The sequence below is a fragment of the Gossypium hirsutum genome, chromosome D13 (assembly GCF_007990345.1).
Source record: "Gossypium hirsutum isolate 1008001.06 chromosome D13, Gossypium_hirsutum_v2.1, whole genome shotgun sequence".
In the NCBI taxonomy this organism is placed as follows: Eukaryota; Viridiplantae; Streptophyta; class Magnoliopsida; order Malvales; family Malvaceae; genus Gossypium; species Gossypium hirsutum.
Genome location: NC_053449.1, coordinates 12,447,054 through 12,463,476, shown reverse-complemented (window position 1 = coordinate 12,463,476; position 16,423 = coordinate 12,447,054). Strand labels below are relative to the sequence as shown.

General features: G+C 33.5%; 2 protein-coding genes across 4 annotated transcripts; one reads left to right on the top strand and one right to left on the bottom strand.

The window, feature by feature from the left end:
- The first annotated feature begins 7,630 nt into the window (after positions 1-7,630).
- On the top strand, positions 7,631-12,401 carry LOC107920074 (transcription factor MYB88). 3 transcript variants are annotated; one of them, XM_016849593.2, is made up of 12 exons: positions 7,631-8,313; positions 8,433-8,479; positions 8,577-8,633; positions 8,767-8,839; positions 9,189-9,244; positions 9,367-9,546; positions 9,633-9,817; positions 9,985-10,130; positions 10,294-10,436; positions 10,519-10,724; positions 10,831-10,976; positions 11,608-12,401. In XM_016849593.2, exons 1-12 carry the CDS (start codon positions 8,233-8,235, stop codon positions 11,716-11,718), a joined length of 1,431 nt encoding a protein of 476 aa, XP_016705082.1. In that variant the 5' UTR covers positions 7,631-8,232; the 3' UTR covers positions 11,719-12,401. The 3 variants fall into 3 exon arrangements, with proteins under 3 accessions (XP_016705082.1, XP_016705081.1, XP_040964686.1); XM_016849592.2 differs by having other exon boundaries at positions 9,982-10,130; XM_041108752.1 differs by lacking the exons at positions 10,519-10,724; positions 10,831-10,976; positions 11,608-12,401 and having other exon boundaries at positions 10,294-10,440.
- A 633-nt stretch (positions 12,402-13,034) lies between these two features.
- LOC107920075 (UDP-galactose/UDP-glucose transporter 3) lies at positions 13,035-15,974 on the bottom strand. The gene is given in 8 exon segments (XM_016849594.2): positions 13,035-13,514; positions 13,517-13,659; positions 14,080-14,201; positions 14,383-14,486; positions 14,620-14,650; positions 14,854-14,984; positions 15,102-15,199; positions 15,739-15,974. Coding segments are annotated over 8 exon segments (993 nt in total). The 5' UTR covers positions 15,843-15,974; the 3' UTR covers positions 13,035-13,254.
- Between the last annotated feature and the right edge of the window lie 449 nt (positions 15,975-16,423).

Here is a 16,423-nt window from a genome sequence, read left to right as displayed (position 1 = left end):
ATGTGAGCAACATCGTAAAACTCAGAATAGTGGTGAGATGGTTTTTATTGACAGGAGAAACTATTATGGCAATTGCATTGAAACTATTGAGCTAAAGTATTATGAAAGGTTTTGGGTCATCATGCTTAGATGTGATTGGGTGAATATTAAATCTCCAAGGAGTATGAAGAAGAATGCAAACGGCTTTATTATGGTGAAATTTTCTGAGCTTATCCATGCAGAGAGTCATGATCCAGACGATCCATGCATACTTGCTTCTCAAGTGAAAAATGTATTTTACGTCGAGGATAGTAAGAGTGAAAGATGGCTATATGTTATTAGAATAAAGCCAAGATTTGTACAATCTAGGCATTAAAACCCCTATAGAAGATGATGAATATATATATCCACAGTGTGATCATCTTATTGTAACTTAATATGTATGCAAAGTGATGGTATCACTGTAAGTAACATATTTACAATGATGGTATTATTTTGAAACTAATATAAACTAAGAAAAAAATAATTTTTTTTGTTCAAAAGCATTTTACTAAACTTTTTAAAATTAAATTTGGTAAACCCAACTTATCAAAATATTATGAAAAGAACTATAAAAATGAAAAAAAATTGTTAAATAAAATGAAGCCATGGGTAGGGATATGGACGTGAGTGCAATTTTTGAATTGAAAATAGCTAAATTCAATAAGGAAGTATCCAAATTAGCAAGCAACCAATGGCATAAAGTAAACAAAATAAAGAAAATAGAACTGCTAACTCCAACAAACCTTGTCATATACTCTTCCTTTTCTCCATTTCTTACAAAAAAAATAGATACTAATAATTAAAGAAAAACCCAAAGAGAAAGTAAAAGTTGAGCAATTGAAGTACAAAGTATAGATGCAAATTTTATAATAAAAAAAGAGAGAAAGGTCTTTGAAACTACAAGGAAGTGGTTTCCTTTGAGATAGAAGGCAAAAAATAAAAGGGAAGACATAGTTGGATTTTTAGTTTGGTTTTGTAATTGCGTTCTGCTCTATGATTTGTTGTGGGAAAAGCGTCAATCGGTAAGATTATAATTGTTAATACTATTTTTTGTTTACAAAACTCCTTTTGAAAAGCTCTGTTGCGTTTTTTTTATTGTATTTTGGTTTTGATTTTTGAGCAATGGTGAGGGTTTTATTTAGTTTTTGAAACTATCATCTAGGTGTTGATTAAATTTTAACTTATTTTCCCTTCCATGTTCCATCATTTTATCAGACACCAACTTTTTGTTTATATTCTATTATCCATTCATTTACCCACTTTTTTTATATATCAACTTACTGTAATCTCTTTGATCTCATTTTACACCCTCTTATGGTCTCTTTTGTAAAGTTTTGCATTGACTTTATATAGTTTAAATCCTATCTATTGTTCTTATTAAACTAAAATGGTTTGCAGTCATAGTTTCATAGTTCCAAGAGCTTGCCATATTCTCTTTTGTTTTCTCTTGATCTTAACCACAACCAAGCTAGATACAAAGTTGAAGGTAATTCATTACTCATTTATTCTATATACTTGGTACGATTTTGAAGTGAATTTCTTTTGATTCCTACTTATTTTCAGAACAAGTAAAACCAAACCTCATATTTGATAAGGTGAGCTTTGCACACAATTTGAAAACCAGAACTATATATACTTGTCGGCCCAAGTAAAAACCTGGCCCAAAGAAAAAAGCCAAAATAAAAATCAATAATAAGCAAATAAAAAGCCAACTCTCCTCCAAGTTTATCGTCGACTTAGGTTTTCCCGACAACAAATCTTAAAAGTAGGTCAAAAATTCATCTTTCCAGGTTCTAATCTTTTGTTCTTTTCCTCTTCCTCAAAACCCAAAGTATAAACCATTGAAAAAGGAAAAGGGAACGTAATAATAAGAAGAATGTGGTTCCCCCAATACCTTTTCAGTACTCTATCAATTCCCTTTGGTGCTTCCTCATTAACCTTCATCCATTACCACTCGTTGTCGAAATGATAGATGTTGATGGGTTGCCTAACATATATATATGTATGTACCTACTCTATTTTTTCTAGGAAAATGGCTGGCAAAGCTCGAACATTAAGAGGTGTACGACTTTCTTCGAGGGGTTTTTCCACAGGTTTGAACACCTTGGGAAATGCTCTTACTGATAGCCAAAGTACAAGAGAAGAAACTCCTAGTCAAACGGCGAAAGAAGTACTTCCAACTTTAGCTGGTAATTAATGTTTCATCAACATCATTTGTATAAGGATTGTAAGAACGTATCCTTATTCTTTACATTATATAGGCTACTAATTTTGACAAAGGCTACTAAGAGAAAGTGGTGGCCTACAAACATGAAAGATATATGGAATCTTCAACCAGGAACTCGTATAGTAGTAGACGTCAACCAATATGGCCAACCTATTAGGAAGGAAATGTAAAAATTGGCTGAATTCCTCAGCACAATTGCAAGGACCAGCTCAATCTATCCTTTCAATACCAAACATTGGAAACATCTTTCCAAATATGTGTTAAAAAACATATTGAGAATCGTTCATGTATGTAGTACATAATCATTTTCTAATTTAATGTATTGCAATAATTTTGCATTATTTGAAATTGTATATAATGAGTACTTGTTACATTAATTTATTATATGTGTAGTAAAAGTTCGATCTTCAAGGTAAGGTAAAGGACTCCAATATCCTCTCACATATTGGGAAACTCCGTAAGGAGTTTAAATCGACTTTGAAGACTAGATACTACAAAGAGATGGTCCATGAAGATTGACCACTTGAAGAAATATATGAAAACAATCCTTTTAGTGTGTATGATGATCAATAGAAGTGGCTGGTGGAGCGATGGGGAACACCACAAACCGCAGTATGCACTTTTATTAAACTAAATGCTCCATTTTTTTCTAGTTTCACTTATTGTATGATCAAAGTAGGGGCTGCATATATGCTTGATTTATTGAATGAGCTACAATAAACTTAGTTTTCCTTTTACTTGAATATTTTTTTCTCATCAATTTTAACAACAAGTACAATTAAAAAAGGCGAAAGAATCCCAAACAAAAATACGTTATGCACACACTGCTAGTAACAGAGGATATGCGACCCTCAATGCAAAATTTATAAGTATTGCATATTAATCAATATATAACCTATTTTAATTGTTCTGCACTCATTGGTGAATATTGTTAACATCTATTATTTTGTTGTATAATAGGCTAAGAAGGAAGGCTGTGAACCCTCGCATTTGGAGCAGTTTAGATTCCAATATTTGCGGAAAGATAAGAGTGACAAATTGAGTAGTGAGGCTATAGAACAAGTTTATGTAAGAAATAATTTGTATTATTTTTTTCTTTTCTTTTATTTTGACATCAACTTTACTGTATTTCAAAATAGAATTTTCTAATGAAAGAGAACTATAAGATAAAGCATGCAAGAGGCTAAAGATTCTATGCCAACACCTGGGAGTTCTTTTATGACTCAATATAATGTTGCATTGGAAAACGAGTTGTATACACAAGTGTTCGGCCTTGACAAGTATGGAAAAGTGTTGGGATTTAGACGTGGTATGACCAAATCCAGGTTGTTTAGCGTTCATCTCTTCAATCCATGCTCCATCTTTTCAATCAATGTTGAATGAGCTACCATCCATTAGTACATTGATTGAAGAGATGAACGCTAAACATGTCGAGCAAATACAAACAATCCAAGCTGAGAAAGTAGTTCGGGAGAAGCCTCTACTCAAGGAAGCAAAATCTTGATTTCGTGCAGAGGCCGCAGAGCGAGAAGCTCGTTTGATATCTGAGGAAGAAGAAAGGTTTATGAAATTGACTAAAATTCGAGAGGCAAAGTTTATGGATATGATGGATGATCGTGAGAAGAAGTACAAGGCTCTCCTCAACAAGTGTATAGCAAAAGGAATGTCAAATAAGTGAAATACTTACTATTAGAACTAGATTGTCAATAAGTTTGTTGATGGTTTAATATAGAATGATTGTTGTTATTTGGCTATTTGTTTGTGTTGTAACTGAATGTTTGTTTCTTATTTGATGTCTTCATTGTTTGATCAACCAATAATTAATGGATGTACTAATGAAATTTATTTATTTAGCTTCAATTTATGGTTCTTTGGCTTTTACTGAAATATTCTTCCGACGTGGTCATGTTGTTTCTCATCTAAATCATATAAATAGAAAATGTACATTGTTATTTTTGCAGTTGAATTTCATACTAGAGGACTTGATGATGAGGCCTTCAGTTCGGATGATGATGAATGAAGCTTGCTGCATATTATGTGTGTATATATATGTTATAATAGTTGATGAATACAGTTGTCCCTAAATTTTTTAATGTCATGGGAAATAGGTTGACAACATTATTCAGTGGTAATTTTGTATTAATATGATCAGTTTATGTTAACTGTTCAATTAATATCGTCTCAAACTTGTCCAAACCCAACACATACAAATTTGCTCATATTTCGCCAAAATAGGCTCTTCAAAATTCGGGAAAAAAAGTTGTAAAAAACATGGAACTTGAGCCAACTAGGTAGGGTGTTGGCGCAGACAAGGTTTATCCCAACCTTTTTAAGGTTGCCTTAAACAGGTCTATCCCAACATTTTTAAGGTTGGCATAAAATGGTCTATCTCAACCTTTTTTGAGTCGATTTTGATTGCATTTAGTACAACCTTTATAAAGCTAGCGTAGGCACGGTCTAACCTGATGTCTTGATTGACCCTGAATCAACCTTTCTTGTGTCGGCATAAACATACACTAACTCGAATTTTTTTAGGTTGGCTTTGGTTGGAACATGAGCCAACTCTTTAAAATTCGAACCAAGTGCGACCTAACTTGACGAATTTTAAGTCGCCTTTGACGGGGGCATGAGCCAGCTCTTTAAAAGTCGGCATATGAATGCTTTATTCTGACTTTTTTAGGTTTCCTATTTCCTTTTATCCCAACCTTTTTAAAGGTCGACCTTGACTAGATCTTTGCCAACCCTTGAATAAAGGTCGACCTAGGTTGAATTATGCCAACACTTTTTCCAAAGCGTCGCGATACCTATGCCAACGGTGCTAACAACGACAGTTTCAGAAACGTCGTGAGAATTGTCAATAGTGCCTACGCCAACCTTTTTTGCATCGTAGGCTTGTTTTATTGTAGTGAAAGTAACTTGTGTAGTTGGAAAGAAGAATTATTTATTTTTTAAAAAATATAATTTTTTTATTTTTTATATCCATTTACGGTTCATGTTCGGGGTTCATGGCTGTCTCTCCCAACAATGTAATCTCTAATGTTTAAACCTGTGTCTCCCTTTAAGAGTGCAATATGCCTTACCACTACACCCAACATTCTCTTTTTCTTATTTATTATCACTACTTTATACAATACCTTTTGTAACTACAACATCGTAAAAAATGTTTAATTTTAAATTTATTTTAATTTCTATTGAATTAAATTTTAATTTAAATATAGACTAGATATTTAAATATATTTATTTTAATCATATATTAATTTTGAGATAAATGTATTAATTTATTTTTTATTTAAACTAAAAAATTAATATTATTTAAAAATAAACAAATTAAAATTTGTGTTTATTAATAATATATATCATTGTGATTTTTTAAAAAAAAAACTGCAATAGAATTTATTTATATAAGAAAACAACACAAACTCATAAAATCTTAAATCTTAAATATCACCGTGAAATATTAAAATTAACAATATTTATATTTTTTTGACAGGATAATTTCAACATTTACCATTATATTATTAGCAAAATGTTTAGTTAATTAATCCTATTAGTGTAACTTACCTTAAACTTTTAAGAAGTATTTTTCTTAATGTTTTAATGTTATATTCTATTAGTTCGAATAGTTGTTAAGAAACAAGCCAAGTATTTGAAGAAGTGATAAAGAACTAGGCACTCCTTCATTGTTGAAAGTAAAACAGTAAACAAACATAACAAAAAGGAGTTGTTTATGCAGTTTAATTTCCCTACGTTTGTAGAGCCTAATTAAGTGAAAAATATCCATTATCTTTAACAGTTATAGCTATTGATCCTAATCTATCACACACCTGTGACAATTTTCCTCACCTTTGCACCTTGAGGAATGGTTCTCTCACCACTAAATTTATCGTTATAAATCCAACAAGTAAAACCACAACATGTAGAGTTTTACTATCAATGTGCATTCTTACAATAAATCTCCTCACAAGGACAGATTAAGTGCTTAATTCTCTCAGTACAATAATCTATATAAGTCTCTAAATTACATAGAACATTTTGAGACTTGCTAACATAAAAAAGATCTATATAAATCCCTATTAAACAACATTAATAGAATAAGCTGAAATACAATATAATAGCAATGAACAATGTAAACATGAACTTTTGGTAGTTAAGAATGTAGTGTTCCAATCCAATCCAATATCCACGATCCAAAGTATTAAATAGGGTGATTTGATTCGATCCGATCTCCAAAATATACTTCTCCAAGTGATATAATCTTCATTAATAGGCTAGATATCATTATTATACTCAGCACAACCTATAAATACCATTCAATAAATTACCAACATCTCAAATATAACAACTATCTAAAACAGTTGGAGTTGAATTACCAATTTCATATTTTTTTTCCTGATCATATTGTAAGATGAAAAATTATAAAACGTGATCTAAAAGGGTGATTCATGGTAAAATCATACAATTTTCTTCTTTATAAAAAGACAAAAGATATTTATTGTGGTTTTTATAACCTTCCAAAACAATGAGCAAAAGAGAAGTTTCCTATTTGAAGAGTGTAGTTTCGTATATTTTGATTTACAATTTTTGTATCTTTCCCTCTAAAACCTAAATATTTTTATCTGCTTCACATGAAGAGAAGTGACAAAATCTATTGAATGAAAGCAACTAACCCCAGTTTACTTTAGGTGTTATATATATATATATATATATATGCATGTGGCATTTTGTTTTATATTGTTGTAAACTTTTTGGTCTAAAAACATTAAATAAATTAATTGGATATCTACTAGTTGAAAATGTGTATATATTTCAATAATTATATATATATAGTTTTTAAATAATTAAGTATTCATTTACAAAAACTCATTTATATTTACTTATAAATCATAAGATATTTGCACTATATATTCTCCAATTGCGGTGAAGATTTTAAATTCATCTAAAATTTCAAAAAGGTATTAGAATACTTCTATCAGCTTAACTTTTAGCCCGAGTATTAAATTGAAGTGATTATGTATTTATTATATAGAAAATTGAATTTGAAAGGTTGAAAAAGAAACCCTATCCATGCACTACATACATATGCTTTCAATTTTGATGAACATATTTTAAATATTTTTATCTCAAATTCGAGTTAATATTTAAGGGAGATAATAAAAAAAAAAAATGGGGATTGCGTGGAGAGAGCACAGTGGGCTTAGTCTGCGAAGCATTCATTAAAAGCACAGCCAATATCATGAAATTCAGCGTTATTTATTTATGGATTTGCTTTTAAATTTTTTTAATTTTTAAAATAATTTTCAAACTCTCCCTTCATACCCGCGCACTAAAGCAAGAATCCGTTGATTTAAATTAATATTTTTAACCCCCTTTTTTTTTTAATTAAGAAAATCAAAATCCAAACGCCTTGAAAGAAAGAGAAAGTATTAAAAAACAAAAAACAAAAAAGTTTCGTTCTTTGAAAGAAACCCAAAATAATTTTCATCAGTCAGTCTTCATTTTTTCCCTTATTTTCTCATCAAAGTTTCAATCCTTTCTCCATTTTAGATCTACCCCGTTTGTTTTTTCAATTATACGTATATAAATGTAATTTTGAATAAAAAAATCCAAGCTTTAATTAGCATTTAAATTGCGGGGTGGTATTTCCCAAATATATATGGAAAAAGTTAGAATCCGAGGAATGGTGTAGGAGAGGGGGACAAGCAAAGCATAGAGTTCTTGAGAGTAATATGGATTCCATTTGAACCCAACTGTAAGCTGTGTTGTGAAAGAAAAAAACATCAAAGAAAAGAAAAAAGAGAGGGAAATGGTGGAAGTGTTGGTTCCTTTTCCAGGGATTTAAGTGTGTTTTTTTCCCCCTTTTTTCTTTTAATAAAGGGGTGAGAAAGGGGCTGCCTTTTTAGCATATGCCACTTGGGTTTTTTAATAAAAGGGCAAGGGAGCGTCAATAAGAGATAAGTGAAGGCAAAAACAAAGTTTTAAAAAAAATGCAGGAAACAAGGAAGAAGAATGGTGGCAATGAAGATTCCAAGAAGAAGGAGCGTCATATAGTGACATGGACCCAAGAGGTTTTCTTTTTTTCTTTTCTTTTTCATTTATTTATCTATTTGTTGATTTATTGACATGATATGTGTTGGAGTTCTTATTGGTTTGATAATGGGTTCTTTAATGGGGATTGTTGTTGCAGGAAGATGATATCCTTCGTGGACAAATCAGTTTACATGGAACTGAAAAGTGAGCTCTTTGCTATATTTTTAGTGATGAAGGAAATTCAAGGGGGTTGGTTTTTGTTGATGTTTTCTGTTTATCTTGGTTGAATCTTTGAATGCAGCTGGGCTATCATTGCCTCTAAATTCAAGGATAAAACAACAAGGCAGTGCAGAAGGAGGTTGGTTTGAATACCATGATATGATCAATTTTGATCATAATGATCTTTGCATTTTGATCCAATTTTTTGTGATTTGATCCTTTAAAACTGATATAATATGTTTGTTTTAATGAAAAAAAAAAAACAAACACAGATGGTACACATACTTGAATTCAGATTTCAAGAAAGGAGGATGGTCACCAGAGGAAGATATGCTTTTATGTGAGGTGATAATCTATTTTTGTATGGTCTACTTTCATTTAAGTTAATGGGGTCAGACTTCTTTTTTTTTTTTTCAAAAACTATTAAATGGTGATTTATTTGGAGGAAATTTGCTACTTCGATTGATCAGTTGTAGCAGGCCATTGCATGTTACTGGTACAGTAGGTGTTTGAATTTTCCAAACAGAAAAAAACATTTAGAGGTAGGCCAGACCATTTAAACTAATTGGAACACAGTTTATGTCATTCAAAAAAGTAGGAAAACAACAACCACTAATTTCGGTTTGGATAAGTGTGTTTTTTTCTTAAGTTGTTGAATATGGGTTCTAAGCAGATGACTTATGGTGAACTGCAGGCACAAAAAGTCTTTGGCAATAGATGGACTGAAATAGCAAAGGTGGTTTCAGGCAGGTATACATATGTTTCCTCATTTTTTACTTCAAAGAAGGCGCAGTTTCGGGATAAGGGAAGGGATTGCAGAAGCTAAGATTCGAACCCCAGACTTATTTTCATTGATTATGTTATTAATGCAGAACGGATAATGCTGTTAAAAATCGATTCTCGACACTATGTAAGAAGAGAGCCAAATATGAAGCCTTAGCAAAAGAGAATACAGCAACATGTATAAACCCAAATAACAAAAGAATTTTACTTCAAAATGGGTTCAATTTAGATGGAACAGCAGACTGTACTGATTCTGTCAAAAGAATGAGGTACATTAAATTTAGAAATGTACATACATAGTGATGATCGACAATTATTCGAAAAATTGAGAACCTTTTATTCTATCCATATTCAGGAGATCCCACGTTTCTGATCTTACTGAAAACTGCATCTTTGGAGATAGATCACATAGAGTATCTGGAACAATGATGAATCAACAGCTAAGACATCCCTTTGCAGTTTTGGGTCAAAATCTCCACAATGCTAAAAATGTCATGGTTCAATCTCAAGTCAACAATGTTAAGGAGGTTTCGAGCGACGGTAAATCACCTTGAGCTGATAATTCTTGGCATTGGCACCTATGTTTCTGTTGTCAAACCTGCAAAGAGAAGTTTTTGCATTAGCCAAAAACTGTCCTATTTTCTCCTCTCCTTTAAACTTCTTCATAATATACACTTATGTTCTCTTCCCCCATTATTCATTAGCAGCTCAGGATAATAGCACTCGAGGAACATTTCTCAGAAAGGATGATCCAAAGATAAATGCTTTGATGCAGCAAGCAGAGCTACTCAGCTCACTTGCATTGAAAGTTAACTCGGACAACACAGAACAAAGTCTGGAAAATGCTTGGAAGGTGAGAAGTGATTTTGTTATTTTCTATATGTTTTTTTGTGTTTTCAACATGATATCTCACAATTGGTAAAGTGCTAAATCTTAAATATTTTGGGGAAACCGGCTAACAGTCCGAGCTGTGCATTGTACTATGTCCCTAACCCTTCATCCTATGTTATATTCAGATGCTCCAAGACTTTTTGAATCAGAGTAAAGAAAATGACATCCTGAGATATACAATGTCTGATATTGATTTGCAACTTGAAGATTTCAAAGACTTGCTAGAGGATTTAAGGAGTAGTAATGAGGGAAGTCGACCGTCTTGGAGGTAATAGAAAAATCAGTTGACTTAAATACAGATTTTAGTAAGTTTTCTTGGTTAACACTAACTCATGATTTATATGTTTCAGGCAACCTGATCTGTACGAGGCATCGCCAGCCAGCTCGGAATACAGTACAGGGTCGACACTGATGCCTCATCCAGCTGGGGAAACAGGAGAAGAAGCCCAAGGTAAGATAGATGAACTGCACCAGGATATACCTTCAAGTCATATCGGAGAGCAGAATTGCGGGAGTGAGGAGAAAAGAGCTGTTTCGGGTGCAAACACTAATCAAGGTAATGAAATTCTATATCTGGTATGAAGGCCTAGGAATACCTTGTTTATGACCATAAAGTGGATAAATAAGAATGTTTCTGATGAAATGTCTTAATGTTACCACAGTCGAGATAATCCCATCGTGTGACGACATTACAAATAATATAGTTGCTTCTACCTCATCAAGCATAGAGTTCAGTTCCCCAATCCAAGTTACCCCACTTTTCAGATCTCTGGCAGCAGGGATTCCCAGTCCAAATTTTTCAGAAAGTGTAAGTTATCTTGAACTGTTGGTTCCATCAATCTATGTCTGACATATCTCCTCACATTTAATTTTGTTATAGGCTTTCCCTGCTTCTTCTTCACTCGTAAATATTTCTCATTATTGGTAGCTATCCACTTTTTCTGCATTTAACAAAGTTTCTGTGAATAGTTGCTTAGATGTTAATTGAGGCCAGGTAGAATCCTGGTCACTGCCTTTAATCGTAGTGTTCCTTAACAGTAAAAGATAAGTTACTAAAAGCAAACTTACTTTCCTCCATCCACCTACGTAAATAGTCTGGATGGTAGTTTTCCCAGGAAAAGATCTTTTTAACCAAAACTTTTTTATATATAGGGTTTTATTCATGGTCAAGTGTTAATACTGATTCAGTCTCTTGTTTTAGGCTCTTACAATTCCATCTACTCATAAAATTCATCCTTTTCATTCCTTATTTATTGTATTCTTTGGCTCTAAAGATGTGGGCATGTGAAGCTCAAAATAGAGTTACTGCACTATCTTTGCTTGTATTCTTGTTTCCCTTTTTCTAATTTAGCATAGAAATCTAAGCATACATACATATAGGCACAATATATGAAACTTTAATACAAGACTGACTGGCATGTTTTTGTTTCATTTTTCAGGAAAGGAACTTCCTACTTAAGACACTTGGAATGGAGTCCCCTTCTCCTAATCCGGGAAATAATCATTCACAACCACCACCTTGCAAACGAGTCCTCCTCCAGAGTCTATAAATAACCTCTGATCATCTCTTATAATGAAATCAACATTGGTCTAAAGTCCGTATAGATGTATACCTCATAATTTGTTTCCCTGAGCAACATATAGCTCATATTGAGTTTCCATCTTTTTTTTTTCCCTTTTTGTCCTAGGGTTGCAGCCATCTTGGCCTGGAATTTTACAACAAGGCATCTAATGATCTGCACTCCCAGTTCCTTGGCTTAGAATGTTTTTGGTGCATTCTAGCTTCTCAGACACATCCAATAAGATGGCCTGAGTTTCATTAATTTCCTTTATTTATTTTTTCCTACTAGAGAGTACTACCTTAATACTCACATTAAAACCAGTGTGTGCTTGTTAGTGTGTGCCATTCTTCTTTTTGTCATCTCATCCGAGCGGTTTTGGGTGTCTCTTCCATCCTTTTAATCAAGTTTTTGTCCTTGATTTGTATTCTAGTACAGAGCCTACTTTATAAAGTCATTAGAGTGTAATTATACATAGGCAACTTGCCTAAATATGATAAAAGATAGAGAGGAAGAAAAAAAAAAGAGAAATAGTAAAGGAGGATTAACCTTATATAATGTTGTCGGGTGTGCAGGCGGTATAGAATAAGTTATTTTTGTGGTTTTCTATCCTGATTTTCTAATGTAATGAAACTCATATGATTTGAGTGAATGTGTTTTAACTTTGGCGTGAATTAAGCTCTTCACATCTTTACTTGCTTTTTCCCCAATTAGAAGGGGCTGACAGCTTGTTGCAGCTCAAAGCAGCAGGTAGCAATGAAATCGGAACTTCAAACATTGAAGGAACATAAGAAAATAAAAACTTAAAGCAAACTTACAGAGGAAGTGTTGAAACAATCCCTTTCTTTCCCATGTCTCCTTCCTACACGAAACCGTCAGATCTTGGATGAGTTGGTGTTTATAGAGAAGTGTTGGAACTCTAGTTAAGGAAGACCAGGGTGAAGGGGATAGCAGATATAGTGGTGGACAAGCGTAATCATGATCAAAGCTAAAGCATAAAAAGCAGAGGGTAAAATTAAAAGAAAGGGGAGGGAACCTCATACAAAATAAAGTGAACCTATTGGCCATAAGCTTTTTAGGTGCTGTTTTGACTGTGCTATGTAACGATTAACTCACCTGCCCTACTTTATCATAAAGAACTGGGCTTCCTAATGGCATCAATGAAAAGAGAGATTATCGAAAGTTTGCTCAATTAGTTCATATAATGCCTTAACGCCCAATAAATGTAAGATTAGACTTCCAATATTAAGATACATTTTCTATTTGTGTGTAGGGGAAAAAGTAGACGAGAAATGCATCTTTCGATGTAACTAAAGCCTTCTTTCATAAACCTTGATATGATAAGTTGACAAATACAGATGAAGATCTTTTCAATTACATCTACCAATTTCTAAGTATTGTCTTAAAATTGGGATACCATTGAACCTTAGGGTTGCAATGATAGTATACCGTAGGGACGGTTAAAAAAATACAATAGGGAAAAGATGAGAGTTCGTGAAGTTCAAAACTGTCAAAAGAGGGCCTCCTTTAGGTCTTTTTCTTTTTCGGCAGCCTCTGCAGCTTCCTCCACTTGAGGTAGATTTGGTATGACAACCCAGAGAAGACCATTAGTACACAACCCCATTGCTTTGGGGACAGTGGATTGCCACTCAGCAGAGAAGACACCACGATACTGACAAATTTGCGTGTGGTGGTGATGGTTGTGTTTGCCAAGGAGCCAAATCGACTTATGGTAAGGAAGATGAAATTTTGGCCAACAGCACCGCAGAGGCAATAGAGGAGAATATCCAAGCAGCTTCTGGATGCTGCTTGCAAAACTGGACTGCCTCGAAACCACTACCATGCGGCCAGCCAAACATGTAAATCATGTTGTATATGGTGCCCCATAGATTCATTCCCAACATGATTTCCCAAGCACTTGTCTTTGGATACCTAGGCAAAGGAAACCAAAAAGATTTGAGCGATATAAACTTGAATTAACAAGAGAAAATCAGTTCTAATTAGAATAAAAAGAAAGCTGGCAAGATATCAATAATTGCAGGATTTTAGGGGACACAGCAAGAAATGGAGGAACCGAGGTTTGTTATGTCAGCAAGCTGATCTGTTTAGTTCTCATGAATCTTGATTGCCAAAAATTCATTCTTGAAGATTTACAAAGCAGAGTATATATTGAAGTCAGCCAGTTGCTGCAAAACTCAATCCCTCTGTTACAATTATTTTCAAAATACTAGGATTATTGTCCAAAAAGCAATGTCCGTATTAAGATGATGATGATGATCATAATAATAAATGCTTTAAGAGAAGAACACGGCACCAAAGATAAAAAGTATGAAAATGTTTCCACAAACATACCTTGCAGTTATTGAATCCTGCGTAGCGTTTGTAAAGCCATCAAATGCAAGGTTCAGAAAACAGAGCCCATATCCAAGGGGTGCATTGGGGTGTGCCAACTTGCTAATTGTTTTAGAGCTAGTCTGGAATAAAGATCAAAGCAGACACAAGAGCAATATATGACTCAGAACAGGAGTTTCATAGGGGAAGCTTAATGATATTTAGTCCTCCAATATGCCTAGTAAATAAGCAAGATAGCAATTATAAATCACAAAATAAAAGTAGCGATGTCTTTTACAGTCATAACTTTTAACAATTTCCCACCTTCATAAGTGCAAAAGCAGATACTCCTCCAGCCACAAGGAAAGTACAGATATACTCAGGGAAAGTGTATCGAATACCATAAACTAGAGTGCCCATCAGCATGACTGCATAAACATATACATTATTAGCCAATTACTGAAACAAAATGAAAGAAGGAGTTTACATTATACCAGAAATGTACCGATCAATGAAAACACGTGAGAAAAAGGAATTGCAAAAAAGTAAGTTATATCTTACCAGGAATCATTTTTGAGGACTTGGCCAACACCTGCAAGAAAGACAAGCAACATTAAGCGTTAAACTTAATACCAAAGACTCCAACTACACATGTTCACCTACAACAGCAGCCAAACTAGAAATTTAAACAATCTGTCAATTCAGATAATACCTTAATGGGCAATAACTAGAGGAACTTAAACAGATGAGGTAAAAAGAGAAGATATATAAAAGTATGGAGAATCAAAGACATGCCTGAGCCGGGTAGCTGATGTACTTCAATGCTTCTATACCCATGGCCGGACCAATTGTATTTGTGATTCCAGCACTCCAATAAGTCCACAAGGGAGCACCACCATTGCTTCTACTGGACCAAAGCTTTATCACTGGATGAAAGACACAAAAACATACATATTATTATTATCCATAATTCTCACCAGTGAATGGTACATATATAGCCAAATTTATAAAAACATTATGATAGTGCAAATGGAGAAGCTTACTTATGTAAGACCAAACTAAGCAGACCACATTTTGCGCCAAGTTAAGAAATGCAAGATGCTCAAACCTCTTCCCGTCGGAACCAAATCGCTTGGTGGACCTAAACTCAACAAAGGATAAAAAGAAAATGTAATCAGAAAACCATAAACGACTACAATTTACTCGTTGAAAAGCTACAATCTTTCTCCCAAGACGAGTCACCCATCTATCCATTTTAGCAATTTGAAATTTATCAATGTAAAACAATTTATCAACGTGAAATTTTGAAAATGCCAGCGAAAATCAGTAAAAATTAATACACACACACACGATACCATTTAAATGAACAGTTGCTATCTACAAAAAGAAGTTCCAAGTAAAAAGAAGAAATGGAAGAATCAGGACAATTTATTCAAATTCAAAGAAATAACAGTCATTTCAATAACGAACCGTAACATGTCAACCTAGATCCAAAATTTTTATTCTTCGCATCTAAACCTACCTCCGAATTAACTAAGATTACAATCATTCGTTGCAAATTAAAAAATAAAATGCATTCCAAAAGGATTTCCAACAACAGATCAAGCGAAGCAATAACTAATCGAAAAAGGTTCAGAAGAAATCAAACATAACAAAATAAAATAAAAAAATAATACATACAGAGTTTCCTGAAGAAAGCCTTGGTAAATATAGGCAGACCAAATCCCGGCAACGCAAAATGCCAACACCAAAACTCGCCGGAGTCCGGCGCCGTGTGCTTCCATTACGACGCCGCTCGATAACTGTTTTCTCACTTTGATTCAATTGCGAAGATTATATGGTAAACCCAAAAGGGAAAAGGAACGGAGATCGAAGATCACGAAAGAGGGAAAAAGAGATCTTTTGTGAAAAAAAAGCAAAAATGAAAAACATAAAATAAGAAGGGAGCGCCAAGTTACGTGGGTTATCCACGTGTCTTTATTTTATTGGATGGATGACTTCATGACTTTCTTTTGATTGGTTATTGAAACGCGGCCTTTTGCTGGTTCTCCAATCCCTCCGTCAAGCTTCATGTTCTACCGCATCGTAACTTCCAAAAAGTTTTCTATAGGTCTAATTTTAAATTTCATCCCTTTGATTTATGAATTTTAACAAAATTAATCCTTTATTTTAATTTTTCACAATTTAGTCTTCATACAAGCTGTGCAAATGAGATATTAGTGCTCAAAAGCCATTCAATTTCAACTAAAAATAACTCAACAGTCTTAGCTCAGTTGGCATCAGCATTGTTGTCAGCACAAAAGAATAAGGATTCGAGTGTGCTGAAGCGCATTATTTTCTTATTTAGGGTTGAGGAGGGACTATA